This window comes from Cariama cristata, unplaced genomic scaffold (assembly GCF_000690535.1).
Source record: "Cariama cristata isolate BGI_N322 unplaced genomic scaffold, ASM69053v1 scaffold9007, whole genome shotgun sequence".
Taxonomy (NCBI): domain Eukaryota; kingdom Metazoa; phylum Chordata; class Aves; order Cariamiformes; family Cariamidae; genus Cariama; species Cariama cristata.
Window position 1 is genome coordinate 96,503 of NW_009624898.1, and position 26,189 is coordinate 122,691.

General features: G+C 37.1%; 1 protein-coding gene across 1 annotated transcript; it reads right to left on the bottom strand.

The window, feature by feature from the left end:
• Positions 1-8,201: 8,201 nt before the first annotated feature.
• LOC104164133 (PDZ domain-containing protein GIPC2-like) lies at positions 8,202-24,507 on the bottom strand. Its single transcript, XM_009703367.1, has 5 exons — positions 24,319-24,507; positions 20,606-20,786; positions 17,206-17,315; positions 16,385-16,466; positions 8,202-8,447 (listed from the first exon to the last, which is right to left on the bottom strand). Exons 1-5 carry the CDS (start codon positions 24,499-24,501, stop codon positions 8,293-8,295), a joined length of 711 nt encoding a protein of 236 aa, XP_009701669.1. The 5' UTR covers positions 24,502-24,507; the 3' UTR covers positions 8,202-8,292.
• Between the last annotated feature and the right edge of the window lie 1,682 nt (positions 24,508-26,189).

Below are 26,189 nucleotides of genomic sequence, written 5' to 3' on the forward strand. Positions count from 1 at the left end.
GTTATACTGCTATTCATTTCATTATAGCCATAAAGATAATGGATGTTCAACACAGAGCTGAATACAGATTACAGCCAAAGTTATTTACTAATTCCTTTTCCCCTGATCATTCAAGAGACTAACCACAAATTTGAAAGGCCAGAAATACAAGAGAAGAGCATATGGTTGTAGTGAGCTGAACAGGGTACAGGTCTCAGACAATTTTTTATTTATTAGGGACTAGAAATCTAGATAATGGAGAAAATAGTGTCCCAAGCAACAATCTGCAGCATAAGCAATGGACAGTATGTTGTCTGCACTCTTTCTTCATTCAACCACAGCTAGAAGCTAAGCAGAACTTAGCTCTTCCCCCTATGTCCTGGGCAATTCAGTGCCTACACCTGAAGTTCTGAAGACCAGAACTTCCCCCAGCTGTTCCCAGGGATAGGATGAAACCCTGGCAGAACCCTTCACATTCAAAAATTGTAGTGCTGGTTTTAAGCATACGTCTAGGACGGCAAAATGACTGTAGTGCACCAAATCCATACAAAAATGAGGACTCAACTGCTAACACTGAAGGAAAAATCAATAGGAGCAGTAGCTATTGGAAGTGATTGATCCCAAGCCCCAGCAGGAACAGCAAACTCAACACTCCAGAGACAACTCCTTCCCTTGCCTGACACTGCTCCCCTTCTTTTGGCACACAGTAGGAAAGCCTTGGCTTAGCCATCTCCCTCCACCCCTTTGGGGCAGCAAAATCCTTTACTGTGCCAAAGAATGCAGGTTCTTCAGTCCGATCTTTAAAGATTCTCGCGATCACTTTATTTGGCCTTTTTTCTAAATCTCTCCAATGTTTAAACAAACAGGGGAAGCCTGCACTGAGCACATTGTTGTGGACAAAAAATCTCACCATTTACCTGGATAACAACATTACCTCCCAGCTTCTCCTGGGTTTCCTCCCTTTTCTCCCCAGATGCAGCCCTCTGGTGGCTTACAGTCATTCTATGAATGATTAGTGCATCAAGGTATTTTTCATACATCATCGCAAATGAAGAACTTCCCTCAATTATTAATCCCTGAAGTTATGACCTTTCATTTTAAACTATTAAAATTCTATTAGTCAAGTATTAAAGGCCATCTTCTTGGATAATATTCCACTATTCTTTTTAGTCATGTTGTCTTTCCCAGTTTGTGTCATCAGCAATCTCATTAGCCTAAGCCTATTCCTTGTGCCAAGGTCTTTCTTTCTTTCTTTCTTTTCTTTTAAAAAAATAAATCAGTCCCAAGATCAATTCTTGAGAAAGTCTTCTGGCAAATGCTCTAGCTCAATAGTTTGACGATTAGCAGAATTCAAGAGAAGAGTTGTTTCCCTCTCAGGCAATTCTTTAGCTGCCTTGGATCTTATGGACCAAACCACCAATTTAAGCTGAGTTTTCTGAATCTTTCCTTAGTGGCAATTCACTCCAGCCAAGAACCTTGCCAAGAAAGTTGCACATTCAATAGATAGTACACAGTTCACTATATTTTAACAGATAAGTAACATTAAAGTTATACCTTTCAATATCACAGATAAGTGAGTAAGTATTACCTTATTCCTTACCAAATGAGAAAGAATTTTACTGGTATCATGTTTATCTAGAGCTTCACCCCAATTCACAATGCTTTCGGTCCTGGGAAGAGGTCATACTTGTAACTTTATAACATTTGATCATAGCTGGTCCCTTTCTTTCGCTTTATAGATAATGAAAACATGTCCACCATGAGACAACATGCTATTTTGTTTTGTTAATACACAAAGGACAAGGTCAACCTCTACTTTTGTAGTCCTACAGTTAGAATTTTTTCACTACCAAGTTTGATCATGCTGATCACAAACATCCATTGGGCATTTTAGGTGTTCTTACAAACAGAGCTGAAATTTATGTCATTCTGTTGATCAGTTTCTGTATCTGATAATTAAAAATCTAGCTTACCTAAAGATACTTCAAAAAACGCTTACTGGTTTCAAAACAAGCTCAGCAATTAAAGTTATCTGTAAAAACTGTGAAAATAACGATGTTTGGAAAGGATGTGTGAAGGGGTTTGATAGAGATTTCAGTATTATAAATGCCTGGAGAATATGACTTGCAATGGATTTACCATGCTTTCTTTCCCATTTGAAGCCAGAGAGAGTTTATATGTATGAAGTACAAACTAGTGCCTTTACTGGAAGAGTTGTCAAGTGAAAGAATTAGACAAATTGTTGTTAGATCATCTGTGTTACAAGCACAACTTGTAACCGTAAGTCTGTCATTAAAAGCTTTTTCCAGTAAACTAAAAGTTTTCCTCCCTGGCTGTTCACCACTCCGCAAACTTGTTTCCTTATTAAAAGGACAAAGAAAAAGATTCAGGAATACTTCATAAAACAATCTTTTTAGTAAGCAAAAACTGGCGTTCTTAGATATTACCAAGTATTGTGGTGCAATACGTTTCTCCAATTAGAACTCATCTGACATTCAAATATCTTATTTCTTTTACATAGTTAATTAATGCAGTTCATGCTCCAAAAAGAAACCTTAATAATAAAATACTTAACTATTCATCCTAAAAGAAGACAGGAAAAAACAAGTCAATATAAAGCATATTTACTAATTAAAAATTTGAACATTATAGTGAATCTTGTTTTCATTCTCTCTACCTCCGTGAAAATTTCAGACCTGCAATGACTAGAGAAACACAACAGAAAAGCTTTGGGGACCATTGTTTATAACCTTTAGGTTCAGACAAACCTATCTCCCTCCAAAGAGAAAAAAATTACAGTTAATTTCCAAGATAAAACACCCAGGCTTACAAAACTCATTAATTTATATGCTACATTCATAAGCTTACATTCCTAGTAAACACTAAGAGGGCAGGATAGTGGGTGCACCCTGGCAAGCAGTCAAGGAACCATAGAAGCAGGTCTGCTGACCAAAAAGTTGGGCCTGAATACCCAACATCCACACTAATCCTGTGTCAAGGATTTGCTTTGAACTAGTTCTAGTCTGACCCATAGTTTCAACCTCCTTTAGCAGTTGGAAAGGTTAGAAACTAAAATATCCAGGCAGTGCTCTCCCATCTTTACTCATTCATTTATAGCCCAGCCAGTCTGGTGGGTACATTAGGAAACTGGGGAAAAAGAAGATAGGACCAGCTCCTCACATGTACCAACAAATGATTATCCTTATAACTGCAATGGCATAGCACTTCATTCTGTGCGAAGAAGCCCACTTTCCTTTTCTAATCCGCTGCCCTGCTGCGAGCTCCTGTGCTTTGCTGATAGTTTTATGTGTCAATTTCCAGAGATCACACTCAGCAAACAGGACTAGGATAGCAAAATTAAAGGAAGTGAGATGATGATTTGGAAAGAAACGTTTGGATTTGTTCCCGTGGTCAGTCATATTCTTCACCTGAGCTCTTGGAAAACTTCTACCTCATGCCACAAGCTTGGGTTACCTGTTGAGCTTTTGAATAGCAGTTAACTCTTTTTTCCACTGTGATGATTTCTAATAATTTACAAAGCATTCTTACTACATGGTGATTGTTTCAGCATGATTTTCAGACAAAAGATTTTACCAGATATCATCTTCCTTGTTACTCTTCAGCACCCTACGCGCAGCTCACTGCAGCAGAAGTACTGCCGTAATGACTGAAAAGTGGAACTGCTGGATATTCTTTCATTTCAAAGAAAAGTAGGCATTTATTTCTCTCTGATTTTTCCCTCTTTCAAATACCATATAGTAAAATTAAGTTTACAACAACTTGAAAATCAGCATTAGTTCTCAGGGAACTGGGAGAACCCCACAGACTAATGATTCAGCTACAAAACCAACAGCTACATTTTTCTGAAAGAGTTCTGACGTAGCAATAGAGATTTAGGTAAGAACCGCCGTTATTTAAAGAAAACTGAAAAAGCTGTTCACAACCTCTCTGATTACAAGCAACAAGAGCTGAAAGACAGGGCAGACTAAACTCATCAGAAGGTTGCTTCTGTTCAATCTAGAGACCTTGTGTTTCAATAAAAAAAGAGATATTTTCTTTACATTTATGCTGTGTCAATCTTTTTCTCCTTTTTAGTTGTCATTCCCTGAATATACCTTTTCTGAGGACTGTACTGTACAGACTGAAGTCTGTACTGCAAGCTGCATATTTTTTTAATCAAAGACTGTTAATATTTACAAGTATCTTCAAGATACGCTGAAGATTTTCCCTATCTTTAACTTCCAAGCCTGTTAATTTGTTCATATTTTCATAAACTAAATCACACATCTTTCAAAGTTTAGCAACACCTAAAGGCAAAATGCCTTACAAACACAAGGAGTCAGAGAATTGGAAAAGAAAACAATACTGAATATAAATTTCAGATTAAGCTTGTATTGCTAGAGTTGAGTTCTGAAGTTCATTGCAAACATGCATTTGATTTCAAAAGGGCAAATAGTCAACACCCTGACTTCTAATTGTTCTGAAATATTTCCTGGCAGAAAGAAAACTAGGAGTAATATATCATTTTACTACAATATTCAGACTGTGGAATAGAAATTCTCAGAGCTGTTTTCATGACAAATAACATGCAATTTGAAAAGTTGCAGAAGTTAATATTAAAAAGCAGAAAATAAAAATCTACAATTTGGTTTTTTGTCATCATAGATGGCACTTTAAAAACTTTATACCTCACTTACATCTTGCCTGATACCTTTTTCTTAACAAAATATTATAAATTAGCTTAACTTTAAGATTAATACTTTAGTGTCAAATACAAAGAACAAGATTTTCAAAGACTTATATTATGTTTATCTCAAAAAAAAAAAAAAGAAAATAGACAAATTGTGAAGAAAATCATATATAGAAATAAGAATATATGTTACTCAAATCAGGAAGCAAATATGAATAGCAGATGAGATTTTTCCCCATATACACTGATTATATTAATAGCTATTTGAATAACAACTGTATTATGAATATGGTTGCATAAAATCAAATTTAACTGAAGCAACATCTGGCATACTAAACCTGTCGCAAAAGATATATCTGTAATTTGCAAAATTAATTCCTTTAAAAGTGTGAAATATTCATCACTCATCATATTTTTAAGATTATGAGCTCAGAACTTTATGACAACCAGATTTCATTAAATCCCCTTGTTGTATCTAAAGACTATTGCTTACAGAGAAAAATAGTGGTGTATTTTCATTAATTTACTACACAAATCATTACAAAGAGTGAGAAGTATATATCTTACTCATAAGGCAGGGTGATTTTCATGTGACAACTTGAAAATGGGTAGTGGTACAGTACGTCTTCTGTACTGGAAATAATGTATGAAAATATGTATAAAAAATGAGAACTCAGAAAAAATAAGATATATCAACATAATTTATTGCAATAAATGCTAACAAATTTGCAATCACTATTTAAATCTTAGTTCTGAAATAAACTCCACAAAGATAGGCCACTATGACAGGAGACAGCTCTGTGCAGAATGAGAGCTTCAGAGATTATTTTTATCTTGCTATTTTATCAGTGTAATGAGACAAATTATCCTCTGAGGATAAATTGATTGAACAACATTAATTTCTCAAAATAAAATGAACAGCCAAAATTCATGAGTGGTTATCTGCTACAGGTAACATTTCATGTATCATTTTATAATACGACTCTTCCATAGTACTAGGAAGTTTCTTCCTGTTTAAAAAGGAATTCTTAACTTTAACTGATTTTATAATTAGTGGTATGTTGGTTACTAACATTAGTGTATATAAACATTTCCACAAAATTTGACATTTGAGTTTTAAATAAAACAATTTAAAACTGACAGGGAATTCTTGGCATTTCTTTTTTCCTTTTCACCTAAAAGAAGTTTAAAGAATAAATTATATGGCCCACAATACTTTAACTCTTCATTACCAATAGTACATTAGTTAAAGTAGCCCTGTGCAAAACAGAGTGTGGTCAACTGCAATTGAAGATGGTGGGCTCAGACTTGCAATTATCAAATACAGAGAAACGTTATCCATCTGGTGCTCTCTGTCCTAAAATTGCACTCCCTTCTCAAAATAACACATCCTCATGGCCTCAGTTGAGCAATGGGATGTACAAAATTTAACCACCTCCTTAAAAGTTTCTTTATTTTTATTTTCAAGTTTTACTAAAATTCAAATTTTCTTGTAAAATTATGTATTTTTACTCCTTATAAATTGTGAATAACCTAAATTTTTTTATCTATATGTATTTCTACATACAGAAATTGATAATGATCACATCTGTTTGAAGATTCATATAGATTTCATCCCACACTGCTGATATGAAGCATTAGCACAATTAAGAGACATTTTGACACCATTGAACTTCTTAAATACAATAAAATGTATGACCTCCATACCGCTCTGTACTACTCATTTCATAAAAAGGAGTATCTATATTATGTGAAAGCTTGTCCTCAAATCAGTCACAAGAGCAAAATATTCACAACAGCACTTATAAAACTGGAGACTATCTCCATTGAAAAACCATTGAACAGTATTTATAAGACTTCATGCAGTATTTCATAACAAGAAAAAATATTCACACCTATTGTAACATGTGCAAGACTGAAGTGGAGTTTAGGAGCCTTCCCAAATAAAATAGTAAAGAGAATGAGGACCTGTTCTTTCAGTGATACTTCAAAGTATCATGGCTTTAGACAAAAAAACTCATTGACATAGAACATGTAAAATTATTGGCATAGTCTTTATTTTGAAGAGATCTCTGCAAGACAGTGAAAGACATTTTCCTCAGAAAAGATGTAACTAAGTAGTGATTTAGAAAAAACTCTTGTAATACCTATTTATTTTATATGCTTATGCAAATATAAAAATACTAAAAAGCTATGACACCTTCCCAGGTCAGGTCCCACATTCTTGTTAAATTTCATTTTCAAGGACACTCATGACATTATTTGGCTATAATAATCACTTGAAAGTAGCTTTTTCTAAGCAAATGAGCAAATATCTGTCTTGATTAAAACCAAGCACAGTAAAAACTGATAAAGAATGTAGTTATGAGTAAAAACAAAACTTACTGCTTTTCATTAAATACAGAGTGAACAGGAGGATAAATGCAGGCATAGCAGATGTGTTAAAAGAGACAGTTCATTTTTAATAATAGGAGATTTATTAGTAAAATATTATCAAGTAAAATAAATGTTTATGTATAATTGGAAATCCTAACATCTACAATTAGTTAAATGTATTTTTCAGGCTTTAGGCATGCATTTTCATCCAAAATTCAATCATTTGTGACTTTACAATAATATCTTCCAGGTTTGAACACCTTCAATGTCTCTCCTGTCTGCCATGTTGGAAAAAAAAAAAAACAAAAACAGAGGAGAGGGGAACTCTGAAGGATCTCCGCAAATCATTTAGCATATGCAAAGATCAGTTAAGCACTTAGCCATACACTATAGTCTCCACTGCTAGATCACAGATATTATTCAAATATATGAATAGTAATCAAAATTAACATTTGTTTCTTTCTATGCAGTTCCTATTGCAATAATATGGCATCTGAATAAAATAGCAGCTTCCTGGTTTAAGCATTTCTACTATACTTACTCAGCTCAGTAATACCCAGACATTGTGTATGATGACTCAAATGAAAGCAAGTCTTTTTCATTCAAAGATCTTAGTTCTCATGTTTCAGAGAAGTATTTTTTTTCCTGAATTCAGATTCTTCAGAAATAGGGTAGCTTCTTCCCAGCTATGTCTACAGAAAAGACTATGTCCAGGCCAAACTGTAAGAAAACCTAAGGCTTTAGGTTTCCCACAGCTCTTTGTGTACGTGAATATATAAGGACAACAGAAGACCAGGGAACTGCAGCGTGTAGCTAGGTAGTTTTTCAATAGCATGTAGCTAGGTAGTTTTTCAACAGGTTTATAAACATTTCTAAAGAAGAGATAAAATAATCCAAACTGTTTGTTGCATATGTCTAACACTGTTCACAATATTGATATCAAAGTGTATGTGCAATAAAAAATACCTAGTTTTCATAAAATGTCTGTATAAATATATCTCCTTGACACGCTTCACATAGTGATTTCTACAGGTAAATTAAACATTTGTTTTAAATGTGCAGTTGTCAGTACTTTGGGGTTATCTTCTTATTTCTATTAGAAACGTTCCTTTGCAAAAGAAAGTCTCAGATAAGAATACTTATACAGAGCACCTTGGATTCATTTCAATAAAAGTATTAAAATTCTGATGTACGTATTTGAAAATAATTTTGTATTTTCAAATAGGCATTGATAAACTGCACAGTACTCATTCCAGTCGTCCTTGTTTAGCATCACCTATTGCTCCCCATACATCAAAGACAAACTCATCTGGAAATGCAAAGTCTCCAAGAGTTTCATCCAATGCCACTGCAAATTCATCTGGGTTTTTCTTGTCTCTTCCAGCTTCCACCATTGTTGCAGCTAAAAAGCAACAAAACAAAATAATGTAGTTATCATAAAAGTGACTGCTAACATATATGGCCAAAATAGTTTTTGAATGTCTATTTTCAAAACCAGGTAAGGTCAGTTTAGGGAGACGTAAAGCTTACCTACTGAATTTAGGATTCAATAGGAATTATGTACTTAAACCCCAACGCACTACCTACATTCTGCTTTGATAAACAGAAGAGCTTCCTTAGAGCACTCATCATATATTCTTCTGTTTCTTTGGCAGAGGTTTAATTTTTAATTCACTGAACCTTCATTTTAATCTTATTACATTCTATTCTGTATTCAGGAGTGAAGGTACATGAAGCATGGGTCTAAAAACAAGGTTAAGCACAACTCTTCTGCGATAACAAGACCCATGCCAGTTCATCACCAACTTCAGTGAGTTTCATACGAGCTTGCTGATCTAATCCAGAAGATCAAAAGGCAAACCTGAATGTTTTTCTCCTTTCAACAATGAAGAAAAGATCTCAGCAAGTCAGAGTTTAAAGTGGCCAATTTTTTCACAGAAAGCCAAAAGGCATAGTGTTTGAACATGGAAAACAACATACAGCCTGCATAACAGATCCATGCAACCAACAGGTTTGCTAGCAACAACCCATGTTTTATGAGTTTAAATGCTGAGCATGACCTGCATTTAGAAAGGAGTAATGATAAGTGGGCCTAAAGAAAACATTTGAATACCCTACTTTAGGAAACAAGAATTCAAATACTACACTCAACTAATGTGTTGTGTAAAATACAGAGAAAATTAAAATCTGGTTTGTTGGATACTGGACACAGTATGTTTGCAACTGCCTGAAAGAAGTCCTGCTCTCAAGAAACTACCATATGACCTCAAACACCTTTGCTTAATTTTTCAGCTTAATTTTATTTAATTTTAATTAACTTTAGCTTAATTTTTTAACCCCAAAAACACCTCCAGGTAGTAAAAAGACTGAGGCATTTATTGTGAACCACACTGTTGTTCTGCTTGGATCTACATTTTTTTCCATACCATCCAAACTAAAAAGTAACTAATTTCAGCGTATGAGTTTGCTTCAGTTATTATTACCTCCAGCTCTGAAAATCAAGTCTTTAATTTATAGCACCCTCAAGGCTGAGAAAACTTTGTGCTTATGCCACTAGGAAGTGAAAAAGTTATTTCTGGAAGTCTCAGCCAGGTGGTTCAACAGTAGACTCCGTTTTCTTGTATACCCATGCTGTCTGGCATTTTCTCTTAACATCCAAGTATCAAAATTTATCAAGCTTTAGACCTTAGTTTGGAAATGGGTTGCTGCTTAGGACTCAGTCCTTAGGTGCTATGCTCATCCCTCAACTTTAGCCACTGCACAGTTTCTCAGATTCTAGGACAAATTACAAGTCTGTTCCAAACAACACTGGATGCTGGCAACCCAGGGATATTAGAGCGAATGAAAACAGTGAGGGCTCAAACCTCACTTGGTCATGGCACCTGCACCTCCCTGAAAGACAGAAAGTGCCAGCACAGGAGTTTCTCTTGGTTAAGCTGGGCCAGAAGAACTACCGGCAGCGGGCTATCATGGTTTGAGGGATGCAGAAGGCTCTGTAAAACAGACTCAGCACGAACAGCACTGCTGAATGCAGTTTATTTTCTGAGCTGCATCTCTGCTCCTCAGCCTCTGTTCATGTACAATACTGTCATTGTGAATAATAGATTAAACTCTCAAACTCTGCTTCATTTCATGATTACTTTACACATCTGCCTTAAACTGCAAGATGTCCTCCATCTTTTGTTATACATCAAGTAACCACCACTTTCTTCATGAGTATATCAAATTCAGGTGTCACACTGAAGGATTTGACAGTTTCTAGCCTTTCAGAAGGATATCCAAGTGGAAAACATGTATTACAGTGCCTCAAAAAGGGAAGGAAGTTCTGAAGCCACAGAAGACCATCTTCACTGGGACAGTCTGCCTTCTACTGCACACATTGTGTTGTATCAACATGGCAAAATCTCCCTGATAAAAAGGAAAATAAACTTCCTCTGCTCTGAAATTTTATTAAATGTATTGAATATTATTTTGTTCACCTGAAAGTCAGCTCAAGTTTATTGACAGTTATGAACTCCTGGCAAACAGTGTTTGCTGTTATGCAAGCTTGTAACAAGCTGTGAGCAAACTTGAGCCATATTCCATATTGTAGATGTCAGCAATAGTAATTCTGAAGAAATTTGATGGTTTGGTTTTAACTACGTTCAGACGTGAGGCTCCAAACAGAATCGCAGTGTGTCAACTACACAAAGCAGTCTAAGGAAAATGTACATAAATCTTGACAAACAAACCACTGATCAAGCCAGTTCAAGTGTAACCCAGTTCCCCAGGCACAACTAGTGGTTCTCAAGGACTCTTGAGACCTGCTTCTCTGCCAGAAGAAATCCAATCCCTGTTGGGTTGGTTCTTTCTGTATCTCCTGTGAAGTTCCCGGGACACTGACTCAGAGGAGTCTAGATGGGAAACAGGCATTAAACAGGGGACTCTTGTTCCTGACAAGCAGAAGACAAATATTTGTCCTATCAGTCCCACCCTATATCCCCTGACACCGTGTCATAAGAAGGTACTTACAGAGGAGCAACCCTGGAGGTAATGAGGTAAAGGGTATAATTTAAACTTCACAGATTTCTGGATATGAACCAGGATATGAAGTTACTCTATATAGACACTGAGAGGGGGTTGGAGGGAGAAGAGCTGTGCAAGGCGACATAAAAGCAAATGTGTCTAGATACAGTTACTCAAGATATTAAAAAAAAAGTTGCCGTCAACAGAGTGAGGATCTAGACAAGTGTTCCAGCAGAAAGAGTGGGAGCAAGGAATTTAGCCACTTTTAAGATAGATTGGTCAAGATATACAAAAAAGCCATATGACACAGACAGCAGTGATAAACCAAGACAACACAGCATTATATTACAGTCCAACTGCCCTAGCTGAAACCTCGGAATTACACAGTAATAAACTGTCATGAACAGAAAATGTTACTTCAAACACAATTTTCTTTAAAGACTGAGCTTCCCGAATTATGAAATAGAACCTTAAAAATAGTTTATTATAGATTTACCAAACTTGAAAACAAAATCCACTAAACTTAGATAATCAAGACAACTTTCAACCCAGTCAAGCAGGAGTCAGAATGTCACTGCCGTGCGAAAGCAGCAGCCTCAAATAAAAGTGTTTTCATCTGTATTGAGCAACAGTAATCAGCACTACCATGGTACATTTCATGTACTATATTTATTAAAGCACATTCCCCTTCCCAGATTCCCCTGATGTAATGAAATATGCTTCCGTGGAATGACTGCAGGGCCGTCACTGCTGGGCTGTACATTTTCGGTAGCTCGGTGCTGACCTCTCGTGTCGGCAGAGTTGTATTACCGTACAGAAAATCCTCATGCAAGATGCAAGCCATCCTCCCCGATTTTCACACTCAGCTTGTGTACATCTATGTACACGAGTGTGCAACGCCAAACCCTGCTTCACAAGTTTCATACATACAGAAACACTAAAGCTGACCAGTCTTCTCTATCACCCAGTGTACATATTGTTATTTCCCCAGGCAGCTAACACAGAGATGGGATAGCATCCCCTGAGCGGCACAGCTGTGCAGAACATGCATGTTTACACAATAACATTTGCAATGTGTAATTCCCAAGGCAAATCAAAAACTACTGATTGCCAAGGCATTTAGCAAATACTTGCCAACTTGTAAGAAAACTTCTCTGGTTCTCAGAGGGTGACAGCTCCGTGCCAAATTGCCTCCGTTCCCCTCCCTTTCCTCCACTGCTTCTTGTAATAGCTGCACAATAAGTGATTACAGGAATTTTATTCCAATAGAACATTTTTCCACACTCCAGATAGCCCCAATTGTTTTCAGTTTTGTTTTGTTTGTTTGTTTCTTTTAAATTTCACTTCAGGCAATGCTCATACCTGAGAAATATTTACATAAAATATGAAAAGTTCAGCAAACCTAAAAGTGATGAAAGGAATTGGAAGTCTTCTCAACTTTAACTGAGAAGCTCAATATCAGGCTTCCCAGAATATGAATAAAGAAGTATGATGACTTTTTAAACCTAGTCCCTTTAAAATAACTTTCAAAGATCTTTCACAAAATCCTTATTTTCACTTTGGATAGACACATGTGGCATAAGCCATGAAAGCTATGATCTGCCTGCCATTGTTATTATCTACCTTACATAGTGGTTTGGCTACCTACATTCTATCCTGTAACGTCTAAAAAAGCATTTTATGAACAGTCATAAACAATATACCCCAGAGTGTATACAATAAAATCCTTTGGGAAAGGATGTCTGGGGACAGAAGGAGCAGAAAACAACAGATTCAGGGAGAATATCACTTTTGTCAAAGCATTTCAAGATAAAAACATCTATCCAATATTGCTGGGTTGGATTTGTGAGCCAAGAAAAGAAGCTTGGGTGACAAAAAGTTTAAACCTGTTGGAACATTTTGACTAGACGGTAAGTTTGAAAAATAAAGTCAAGAGTGGAGAAGTAGATTTGAAATTCTTCTAAACAGAGGTGGAGAATATGCAAACATATGTAATGTCTGACAACATTACAGGGAACAACAAAAAAGGAAATAATCATCCAAAAGCATAAAAATAGAACAAAACAGAACAAAATATCAGCAGATGAAGAGCTAGCCAAAAGATGCTGAAAGAAAAAAGTTGAGAAGACCTTTATGTCATCATTTTTCTATTGGCAGCATTCTGGGGTTGGATCCCATAGATACAGGCTTCCTCCCACCCAGAATCTTTGAGATCAAACACAGTCCATAACAATTCAAGCCTCATTGATCTAAAAAATAAATGTCACCAATATTTTTCAATAACACTGCTTCCTGAGTCCCTCCTACTAATCAACGGTTCACATTCCTTTACTAAAAGGCACTGGTAGGATTTAAAATAACCTGAATTATCTCTCAATGGTGCATTTACATTTTGAAGAAGATGGAAGTAAAGCCTTGGCCGAATTTCTGATATCCCCATAAACTGGCTGAGGAATATATTTCCAGAGCCAAGTGTCCCTTCTGCAGATTAAGTCCAGTTTTCAGTAAAATAGAGTAGAGAGGTAAAAATATAAAAGTGCATTCAAAATGCAGGTATGTAAATCTCAACAGCATTTAGATGTCTGAAAACAAAAAACTGTGCCAAAAAAAAAAAAAAAGCAAGTGTATGCATTTCCATTAAATTACTTCCAAGCATTTTGCTCTAACTTAGGGATCTGTGTGTAGATTTAGTCAGCCATTCTTGAACCTGTCAAGATACTTAACTATGCAAAAATTAAGGGCTTTATCTCATCTTTAATTCTGTCTATAATTTTACATTATATTTTCCTTTCTTTTCTTTCTAACTTCTGGCTTAAAACTGGGGCACTGTATTAGAATTCAATCACATCATAGAAGTGTCATTTTAATGGAGATGAAAGAGCAATATTAACTGACATCCAAAGCTTCTGACAAACAGAACGGTATGGGTGTGAGCAATGATTGAGATCTTAATCACTTGTCGGCTGTCACATTGTGATGACTTGCATTTTCAACTAATGTGGCTTGAGTAATGAGTGAAATTTCTAGCTGAGTGGTGATTGGCATTCTCTGAATGAATCCTTTCCTCATATTTCATTTTCATGGGTGACTGATCACATCCAGTATAGGAAAAACCGACGTGTGTTAATTGAACAGATTTGTGACAAGTGATTAGCTCTCCTTTCCCAAAGAGTCTTAGAGCTGTTTAATTGTTTAAAAATGATAAAACTTTCTATTTTTTGTCATCACCATTGGCCCTCGACTCTAAGATTTGAACTTTAGGAAATGGCTTCAAAGGTGCAAACTAAAGCTACATGAACCCTGCAGTCTTTGATTCCTGACAGTTTCTCTTTGTTTCACTGCCTTTTTGGCAAGAAGAGAAAGAAGAGGTGAAGGGCAAAACAACAACCCAGCTGGGAAGAAGACTTATCTCTGAGGACAAAGACCTCTTCCTTCTTTGAGTATTCTTTTAAGGCATTCTTTGAAACTTTCCAAACTACATACTGAAAGATGAAGGACACTAGATCTTTTGGAGGAAAAAAAAAAAAAAGAATCAAGGAATTAATGGGAAAACTCTACCCAGTGCTTGTCAGTCAGCTCCCATATATACTGAAAGCTGAACTCCTCAGTCTACTGTACAAGAGCCATCCCGTTACAATACCAAGAGCCAAAAGCACAGGGAACACCAGTTCCCATGGGAACTTGCTTCCCCATCCCAGAGCAGAGCATAGCACACCTCAGCATCCCAAGAAACCATGCTCTAGCCGAGGATCTCAGCGTTCTGGGCTATGGACACCAAAACCAGAACACCTATAGCTGCTTATTCCTGTAGGGCCAGGAACCTGGGGACCTTGGAGGTAACCTGCAAGGACAGGCACCTCCAAAAGCCTGGATTGAGCTGGGACTGCAACAGCTGCAGGACAAAAACAGCTCCCGGAGGGACAGCTGGCACGAGACTAGGAGCTTTGAAGTCTGAGCCAGAGACAGACCAAGTGGCGGAGGCTGCAGGAGAGTGACAGGACATGGGATCCCTCCTAACCTAAACAGAGGGTCAGCACCACACAGGGCTCCTGGGAGTGTATTACATGGCAGGGGCATCACATATTAGAGCTCCTAGGAGCAGAATTTTTGAGAATTTTTAGATTTCTAGGAACTGAAAAGTTTAGATAATACCTACAAAACAGAATTTGCAAGTTTTGGGCAGCTTTGCTCTCTCTTCTATGCCAGGAAGCCCACCTCTACCTTAGGTTGGGGGACAAATAACACTTGACCTACAGTTTTTCCTGCTGGTAGGAGCAGCCAACAAAGGACTTTAGGCTATTCAGATAATCCCCTGTTGTTTTCATTCCTCTGTGCTAACTGCTGCCTGTCCAACCCTTCTGCTCTGCCCTTAGCTTCATGCCAGACCCATTTTCTCTTCTGCTTTGCCTCCTCCACTTCTTTCTCATGAAAGCTTTCTTTTCCAAGATCGCTTTCCATTTAGCTTATTCTTTCCTAAATCCTGGCTGATTTTTTTAGATATTATCTAGGACAATAAATACCTTCCTCTTTGTCTCAATATTAGTCATTCCAAAAGATCATATGAGGACTACACTGGCCACAGCTGGCTACAGGGGCACTTCTTACTCAGCTGGACGGCAGCTTCTTCCCATACAAACAGAAGTTCCTATTCAGTTGTTGTCAGATTAACCGAGAGAGAGAAGCAACAGCTGCAAGGACAAGTTTGGTGCAGTTTTAAGGAACTTATGACACTGGGGTTGAATAGTTTCTTTCATTATAAATTGACGGTTGTGATAGTTAGTAAATATTCTGGAAAATTTCCCATGTTCTTCAGAACACAGATTTTCGAGAATTTGATAAACTTGTGTAATTACTCTGTCAGTTCCCTTTGCTACATAGTTGCCCTTTCACTGATGAAGATCTCAGATACAAACTTAAGTGACCAACTGTGATGTGTCGAAGCCAAGGGGCAAAAGAGCAAAAAAGCATATAGTCTTGCTTATTCTTAACAATCCTTAAATGTGGTACACACAAACTCCACTAGAAAATACATGCCAGAAAGAATACAGTAATGACAGTTAATGTCAAACAACTAAATAATTCATGCAATAGAGTATAGATAATGTGCAGGAATAAAAGAGGATTGATTAATTACACCATAAGGCTTGTAGTGAGAGACTCTTTCTTTTTATCACAGACACACATCTGCAGAAATACAGGCAAGTTTTTGAGACTGCATACTGGACAAACTTTGCTTCACTTACATCCAGAGACTAAAGTACTCAATAAATTTTAGACTACAGAAAATAAGAAATTATTTAATCTTCTATCTGTATGTATCTGTTAAAAACTCACCTAATTCAATATCTCTTATCCCCATATATGTTTCAAGAAGCTCGTCCACTTTTTTAATTGCTTTTTCTTCAACTTCAGTTGGCTTTGTTGAAATAAATAGAGAAAAAGAGCAAAAGTATGATTATATCCATGCAGATTTCAAAATAACCAGCAATTCACCACTGATTATCCTTACTCCCATCCTAGCCACCTAGACTTACAAAATCTACAAGTAAAACATGTTATTCCAGTCTCTTTCCTTCTTCTCACAAACCTGAGCCTTCCTCCTAACACCTAGCCACACAGCTCTCACATTCAAATTAAACAGGGGCCTTACATCTCCTGACACTACAGATCTTTATCAAATCCTCATCAGCTTTAGAGGAACCTAGAATAAATAACATTCCTTCTTTCAAACCCTAATTCTGGTTTTACACATATTCATGTCAACCTACTTTATTAGCCTCTCCTGACAGCAACACTTACACCAGCCCAGTACACTTTGCAGTGTCAGAAACAGAACCAACTCTACAACCATCCTCTCCCTCCCCCTCGCTCCCCCCTTCCCTCTTTTCAACACTCCTTGGTCTTATCTACCTTAAATTCATCCATGTAATCCATCTAAATACAGTCTCTCTGTTTCCAAATTTCTCAGCCTCATCCTATCCCTGCCAATCTTCAACTTCATATAAGCATTTTTCCCTGCAGAAGGCAGTCTTCTTAAGTCCTACAAGCTTTGTAACATACAGATTTTTCCTTCCTACTTTACCGTATCAACATTGGGGAAGAATAAATCAGGTGCTAGATTATTAAACTATTGAAGGGCCCCAAGACAACCATACCATTTCCTCCACAGTAGCAGAGCCTTTGGTTCTCAGCCGAAGCGTTTCTCTCCCTCTGGAGATTTTAGCCTCTTGTAGAGTTCTACTATTGGACCTTGGTTCCAACTTTTCTAAAGACAAAACAAACAACACCATCACCAAGAAAATACCAAATAAAACTAAGTATATGGTACATCAGAATATGATGTATCTGCTTTGGTCATTATATTACTGTTGCTTTTTATTCTAATCAAGATCTAGGCATATATAAAATTTAATTATAAACTAGCTGTATTCTAAGTATAGCTTTGATGACAATTTCTTGTCTTCAAACTTTGGTATCCTCTTGACTGCACTGAAGCTAGGACTTCCATTGCCCAATATAACTATGCAGGCTTATTGCACTCAACTTCATATATGCACTTTGCATAATTTTATTTTCTTATTCTACAGAAAAGTATTTATTACTTCATATCAGATAACAGCTGAAGCCATCAGCCAAATGTTGACTTATCCTAGTCTTTACAGGCAGACTATATAGCAGGTTTAGCATTGCAACATTTCCATCTTTCACTGATGCAATGGTGCAAACACTACTGCTAAACACGTCATGATGAGCCACATTGAGCTGAGCTAACAATTTGACTACAGTCACATAGGTGAAATGTCCATAAGTAGATCTGCAGGAGTTTTTCCACTGGTTTCACCGAATTCATTATTTCATGCCTGATAAATCTCTACAAAGAACATCTGGGTTTACCCAAAGTTTTCTTTGACTGAATTCAGCTTTCCTTGTTTAATCTTGGGTAAGGGCACCCCTGTTATGGAGTATGGAATCATTTAAGATTTGGCTTTCTTGTTCTTGGACATAATTTTACATTCAAGAGTGGTAAGGCTTTAATTTACTTACTGACATGGGAGTTAAATAGTTGATCTGGAAAGTGCTAGGAGAGGGAGATAATTTTGCAGAACTGTTTTTAGCTGTGCTGTTTTCTCTACCAGATTATTCCTCCTCTTAACAGCAGGCCTTTCTAACAAGCTCTCCTTGAAGGCAGGACTTTAACATGCTATATTAATTTTGCCCAGGTAGATTCCAACTCATTCTTGCATAAGTAGTCAAAAATCCAGATTATTCTGCTGAACAAGTCTTGAAAAGTAAATTTTAATTGGTTTTATTTTAACAAATAGATATGGCACAGTCTCTTATATATGTACTTAGGATCAACACTTTTCCTTAATCCTTTTATTGCTTCAAGGACAGTTTAAAACATCCTTATGATTGTCATCATTTCTGCTAGACTTGTTTCAAAAGTCATTCCTGATACAACATACATCTTTTTCTAGTTCTGTCACCATTAGCACCTTAAAACTCATGATTTGACATAACCTTTATTTGCAATACTTCAGATCAAAGCTCTCTGGCCATCACAGAAACTATTTTTCATATTCATATAATTTAAATTTAGAGTTTGTGTTATGCTGCCTTTACATTGTTTCTGTTAATTTCCCACCAATTCATAGTGGGACAGCTTCTGACTGGTAAGGACCAATCTTACTCAGACAAGCCTTTAACTCTGTGCTACAAGCCTTGCCTCGAGTAGCTGAGGCAGCCTGCGTGCAAATGTTAGAAAGATATTCAATCAGTAAATTATACATATTTCACATTCTGCTGAGAGGAAGGAAAAAAAAAGTCAGTAATTTCACACAGAGGCTTGTCTCTTATTTTTCTACCCTCACAAACTTGTGTTGAAACTAACAGAAATTCAGCACCTACTTGTCCAGCAGGATCTGGATCTTGTTTGTCATCTCCTCTGGGGTTGTTCTCAGTATGCTGCAGCTTAAATACTATCTTGAATAAATTTATGCCTAAAGCCTAACTGCACCTAAGGCTAGAGGCGGGATATTCTAACATATTGGGCATGGCAATTTGTGAATTAATTTCTGTAGAGTAAAAAATAACATGGATCTTTCAAAAATCTTACCAAAAAGCTCTGATTGCCTCTTAATTCAATGTCAGATTAAAGGTATTGCCATGGAATTAGCAGGTTTCCTTCTCTACATCACAGGCAGACTAAAAGGTATCTTAATAACCTGACTAAAGTAATTACTATTAAACAATGGCTGAAGTCATCAACCAAATGATTTACCCTGGTCTTTACAGACTATGTAACACATTTAGCACTGAATACAAATTATAAACCCATATTAAAAAGGTATTCCTATATTACTAATTGCAATATTATACATATGTAATACTACTTTAGCATAATGTATAACATTCACATTTACTTAACAGGAGTATCAGCTTATAGCCAAATACATTAGAGATTAAGTCATAACCCTCATTCTTCACAGAAGCACCAAAAGCAAAAAGAAATCTTCGCATTCCTCTCATTTTCAATTTCTGCTGCTATTCTGACACCAAGTGTCAAGACTGGTGTATAACAGCAGTTGTAAACTACTAACAGGTAATAATAAATACGAAAAATAAACATTTCAAACTTTTGCTGCTGTGGTGAAGATGCTGATTTTGAAATTCCTGGTAGTGCAGGGACGCACAAGGACACATACACACTTACAATTTAGCAGTATTTTGAAGTTTTTGTTACAGAAAAATGCTGCATAGTTGGGGGAGATATAAAAAATTGAGAGAAGAAATATTAAAACTCAGTCTCTATTTTGACTCCCTGAGCTAAACCTTTTTTCTTTTTGTTTACTACATTGATAAAATCAATATACAAAAGGCTTAGCAGTAGGTATGCATTTCTCCCATAAAACTATCAGTTTCTTAGAGCATGTAGGTAGTAGGTAGAGACAGAGCTTTGCCATACTGCTTTCTTGTAATTCTGAGTATACCTGCTGTATGACTAGAGATCCACAAAAAAGTTGGGGAGAGGGAAAGCAGGCAGTCATGCAGCAAAGGTGGTGCTCTAGGGAATACCAGACAGTGTTTTCTGCAGCATCCTTCTGCATTAGAGCGCGCAGGCCGCAGCAAAGGGTAGAGAAATCGAAAAATCTGACACACAGATGAACAGGGATTATGTATCGCTATGTATGTATCGCTAGAGGAGAAGAGGAGGTTCAAGGATCAGCACATTAGGGAAGTGATCCACGCTTTAAAACTGTGTGTATGAAACAATTCCTGTACTTATTTTGCATCATCACATAGTGGCAAAGGAATTAAGCAACTGAGACTCAAGCTGAAGCAGCCTACACCAGGGTGACTGCTGGAGAAAGCAAGATGGAATAAAATCCATTCATAATTTCCCACCTCAAAAAAAAAAAGAACAAATGTACTTTCTTGTAGCAGCTATGTTACCTTCGGTAGATACCTGGCTGCAATCTGAAAACCAATTTACAATGCAATGCAATGTTGGGATTTCGATATCCAGTGAACAAGGTGGACAGTCAGGTCACTCACCAAATGCCTTCATAGGCTCTATCAACTCCAGCTTAAACATCTGACCTTTCTCCAGATCTTTCAGCATTTTGGCAACTTCATAATGCCGACGATCTGACACGTTTTTTCCATTTATAGTCTCTATGTGATCACCCACGCAGATAATTTTGGTTTGGTCCATAAGACTACCTTCTTTGATTCGCTATTGTTTAATAAATAAATAAATAAATAAATAAGAAACATTTCTTTGAACGGTAAAGAGTTGACACCACAGTTTCAAGAATGGCAGTTAACAACATCAATACTTTTGAGTTTATCTGAGCAGCAGTGCATTTTGTCTATAAGATTTTCATAAAACATATTTTGGAAAGCATTATTTTTTCAAAGTATTTTAATAAGCATTGAAATTAAATCAATACACAAAAAAAAGAATGCAATCATACTTTAGAAATTAAGGCTTCTGAATAAGCTAATATTTTTGTGCTTTAAAACGGAACCCAAACATGTCAGTAATGTGAATGTTTAATTGTGAGCTTTGGGTTTTTATTTTGATTTAATAGCTTGGCAAGCACAGTAACAGAACTTTTCTCTTCTCAATTACATGCTATAAAGGGTTAATCTTAATAAGATCCATCTATAGTGATAAAACCTCTACCATTTTCCTCATCAAGCTATACAACTGCATATTAAAGTATTTCGTCTGAAATAACAATAAAAAATTTCTTCTAAATGTGATGTCATGGAATACAAATACAAGTGGTCTAAAGGTCATAAAACATAACAGAAGTTAGCATTTATAGTTTTTGAGAAGTGGAATTTAAAAAGTGAGACAAAAAAATCTTTAAAAGATCTTTATGATTTATCAAGTCTATTAAAAGACACTTAAAATTTCAGTGATTCTGTTGTTTGTTGTTATATGCTGTCATATTTGTTTATCATGTACCTAAGTCATGTAAGCTGCTGTCCTATGGCTATTTAATAGAAAAGCTATGACATAGTAGAATATCTTATATTTTGTAGAGATATGAATTTCATTCTAATATCTTCCTGAATAACATACTTTTCAATAAAGGCTGATGTTGTTCAGGCTAACTTTGACTGAGATAACAGTGAGATAAGAGAGAGAAACACATTTCCACCTACTACTATAACACTTAGCATAGCTGCATAACTATCTCAGAAATCTGCTTCTAGTTTATGCGCACATGTCTGAGTCCACGTATGTGGCTCAATCTGAGAGAGTCAGTGGGAGGTGTGATAGTGCTTAGTGTCCTATACTGCAACAATTTTTAGCTTCAGGCTGAGTTTAACTCTTTCTAGCACTTTTTTTCTTTAACCTAGATTAAAACCAAAAAGAAGCCTCAGGGTGAATGAAGAGGCGGGTATCATACATACACCAGAAACCAGGTCCCAAATGCATTTCTGTTACCACATGCCAGGATTCAAAAGCATGCCCACCAGACTCCAATTAATGCTTAGTCTATGTGTTGAATGCATTTTCATTTAGCTTTTCTTCTTCACTTGGATCCTAACACCAAAACTGTTAAAGTAATATTCACTGGCTAAGCTATTTGTGTCATATCAAACTTTTTTTTTTTCATATGACTTAGTTTTTATCATCACTTCAAGTTAACTAGCCAGAGACGGTCAAGCTACATTGTCATGGTAATTAAGATGCAATTGATATGCCTGTATTTCAAGTTCTCTGCAGTCCGTTTAGAAGCTAGGATCTGTATTTTCTATGCAATGCCTAAAATTAATTGCACCACCCCATTTTATAATGTCTCCTTATACAACAGTCAGTCATGCTTCAAGTTCTACTGTTATTCTTCGTATAGCTAATTTGATTCCATAATACATCTTCCCATCTGGTCATGTACCCAGAAAACAAATTTGTGAAAGCAGAATGACAGCAAGTTTTGGCTTTAGCAAGACAAAGCAACATTAGATTTCATAGAAAAAGAACCGTAGTTCAGAGTGTCAGGTTTAAAACTGGCCAGGTTATATGTCAAACCTAGAAACTGCCCTGTTATTCAAAACACAATAAAATTACTACAGCCCATATCAGCTTTCAGCTACCCACAGATAGATAAATTTACTATTGTTAATCAATAATGGAACATAGCAATGATTTTTCAAAGAAAGTAAATATATAAACAAAAATAATTCTATCAAACTTTAAAGTAGAGACAATCTCTGCCTAGACATTTACCTAGACAACCAAGTATAAAAAAGATGCAGTTTTTACTTTTGCATATGTATTTTCTACACTATTTTTTAAAAATCCATTAGCTAAATATGCAACAGCAACAAACTAAGCTCCTAGAAACTCCTTGAAACTGACGCATTGCCATGAAGACTGTACCGGTTTCATTATACTGCTGATTATTAGACCAGTACAAGGACAATAATACCTATGTTCAGACAAGTTTTATACAATTTACTGGAAATTACAGTTTGTCTTGCTAACATGGTGAGGGTTTTCCAGTCTGCTCCAATTATGCAGTAGTCTACGTGATGGCTGTTCTCTCTCTCTGTATTACCAAGCAAGCACAGAGGGAGTAACACTCTGTACAGTGCTGCACACGTGAACTTTAATCACTGAAGCACTGCTTTCAATGCCTTCTTTTAAAATGCCACATAAGCAGCAGTGTGACTGAATGTTACAGGCTGCACGGATGCTGCCACTAGAAATTCAGAATTCTGTGTCTATAAACATAAAAATGAGGCTATGATTTTGCCAAAATGCTTACTGGAACCCCCACTGCATCTCTCAAGCACGATCTCAATCACATTTTTCCACAACAAAGACAAGGAAACCTATTTCTAAACCACATCTTGTTTTATATCCATAGTAGCTAAGGAATGAATAGAGAATACAACGTCTTCATACAAGAAGCTCTGTTTACGATAGCAATGAGAACAGCGATTGGGACAGCAGTAATCAAAGGTAATTGCCAATGCCTCACTAATAATGAATAACTGGAGCACATTAGAGCAAAACATCTAAAAAAGGCAGAAAATGTGATTAAGGTTCCTTATACCTAGTCTAGCAAGAAGGGTAGCATAATTTCCTCAGCCTCTACTTGTCTCAAAACATACTATCTGGAGGTCATATAGAAGATTAGGAAGAAAGCAGTTATGATTAATATATTGTACATGTTACTGCTCATAGCTGCTACTCAATTATGGTAAATTGTGTTAATCCATATCTTTAGCACCTTTTAATTCACCCTACCTAAGGCAAGAATATCAGAAAGCCAAAAAAGCACTACACTTGCACCTATTCTTACACAGCACAAAGGCTTCTGCCCTATGAACAGTCATAAAGACTGAAAGAACATGATCTCGTTATCACATGAGTGACAGAAGTTCTATAAGCACCTAATTAATGACATCAGAAAATCACTTAAAAAAAGGAGGGGGCAGATGCAAGCAGTATCTAACACCTACCACCTCAGGGTAAGTCAGAAAATACAATGGTCACATTGTAAAGCTGATACACATTACAGAAGCAATGAACAAATGAACTAATTTTGAATTACAGGCAGTACTGAAATAGCTGAACTAATTTTGAATGATGTACCTAAAGAAAAGCAACTTTATTTTTTACCTACTGTATATGCGATGATAAAAGATTTTATAGTTCTAAAGGATAATTAAACCAACAATTAACCTGTTACAGTAACAGAAGCTTCTATAGCACAAAGTTTTTCACTGGTAATTAAATCTACCTTTATAAACGGACAGCCAGTTCCATTGTCTGTAATGGTAAGACCAAGCATATCATCAGTTTTAAGAATTTCCACTTCTTTTCGTTGTCCTTTTACATGGGCAAATATGAAATCTTCAAGGCCAATTTGTGCACCTAAGAGCTTGTCCATATCAGCTTTGTGAGTGTTCAAAGTGCAAAACATGATCTGTGCAGGAGGAAAGCAAAACACATTGAGTTTAACAGTATATTAGGTTTGGTGAGCTTGATCGAAAGATAAAAGGAGAACATAGTTCTGGCCTCTCTGACAGATCCATAGCTGAAATGATGATAACTCTCCTTCTCCGGCTGCTCTGGGAGAGGTGATAGTCTCCATTCACACACATGACAGGAAGCATCAATAGCTTAAACTCCGCAGATAAGAGCTGGCAGGGAGCAAAGGAAAGAGACGCATTTGTGTCACTAGCCTCTCAGGGCCTGTTTCAGCACACCAGCTCTGACACAGGCATCTTGAGCTAGAGCAGAACAGCTTGTTCCAGAGGTTACAGTGAGCAAACCAAAGACCCATCACCATCTTTTGCTTCATTGCTTACTCACCTCAGATTCCACAGGATTCAAATCTCACTGGGGACTGCTTTAAAACATAACTACTTGAAAGTAGTTTCACGGGAAAAAAAGAGAACTTACCAAAACAAAAGGGTCATGAAAGAGCATGAAATGTTTTATATTGCTTCATGTGTTCCCCCATTAGCTCAGAGCACATTGTCTCTGGGTGGGTTTGCTTAGTTTCCTAGCCTTCCTCCAGCCTAAGTGGGGGTCATCTCTGTTCCAGTTTAGTAAAAGCACGGCTTAAGAAAAAGGGCAAAATTGGTTCTTTATAAGTCAGCCTTTCTGAGGGATTTCCCTTTAGCACTGGGTATCAGGCATTCCTTTTTCTCCCTACATTTATGCTAGTAGTTCTTCAACAGGGAGGTTTATTGTCCTCGGCACAGGCAGGGTGAGACTAACCCAGCTGTACTGCTTGGGGACAGAGACAATGGTTTTGCCCACCATGGTGCTGCATGGAGGAACTTGGCCAGTCCGAGCAGCCTTTGGGCTTGCTGCTCTTTGAGTACAGGCTGTACTCAACAGCTTAGCCAAAAAAGAAAAAAAATAAATCCAACGCTCCTGCTCACAGTAACTATATCTGCCCGACTCCTTTCCAAGCTGTAGCTGGAGAGGAGTAAGAGTTGAGGGAGGCCCCACACAGCCTTCTCCTGTGCAGCACCAGAGCACAGCGCTGCAGCTGAAACAGAGAAACTCCGCACTCCAAAAGAAACTTGGAGAATCCCTAAAATCTACTTCACTGAGGCAAAGAGCACCCTTAGAGACCATCTTTCACCTGCAACTGGAAGCCGGGGAAGAGGTGGAGATTTGCCACTCCATTTGGCCCTCCACAGGTGGCAAAGCCACCACTGCAAACCGTCAGACAAAGGCTCTGCTGCCAGCAGTACACATATGGCTCTGACAGGACAAGAGATAAAAGCAGACACTTATCTAACCCCTGCCTATATCTGCTGGACATTATTTTCCTTCAGACCGCACCTTGGACCACCTTGCAGCCCACTGCCCACACCAGCTCCAAATTAGGAAGTGGAAAAAGCAGTGCCAACACATGAAAAGAAGTACACAGTGGGAAGCTAGACTAACATTTGAGAAAAACAGCAGCAGGATGTTGCTCTGTGTATCTCATCTTTGCTACCACTCTAGTGGCAAGTGGCAGACCTTGAGGAGCAGCAGGCCAGGCCAGCTGCCCCAAAACCCAGGCACAGACCTGGGCCCGCAGCCTACTGAACCCCCGGGTGCTTTGCTGGAAATGGAGGGTCTCCTTCTGCCTTCCCAGCTTCCCTCACT

Excerpts from the sequence above, each read along its gene's own strand:
- LOC104164133 (XM_009703367.1), bottom strand. The coding sequence starts at position 24,501 with ATGTTTTGCACTTTGAACACTCACAAAGCTGATATGGACAAGCTCTTA. Across the intron at positions 20,787-24,318 it reads CTGGCTGTCCGTTTATAAAG|CGAATCAAAGAAGGTAGTCT; the intron begins GTAGATTTAATT and ends ATTAAACAATAG. Across the intron at positions 17,316-20,605 it reads AGAGCCTATGAAGGCATTTG|AAAAGTTGGAACCAAGGTCC; the intron begins GTGAGTGACCTG and ends TTTTGTCTTTAG.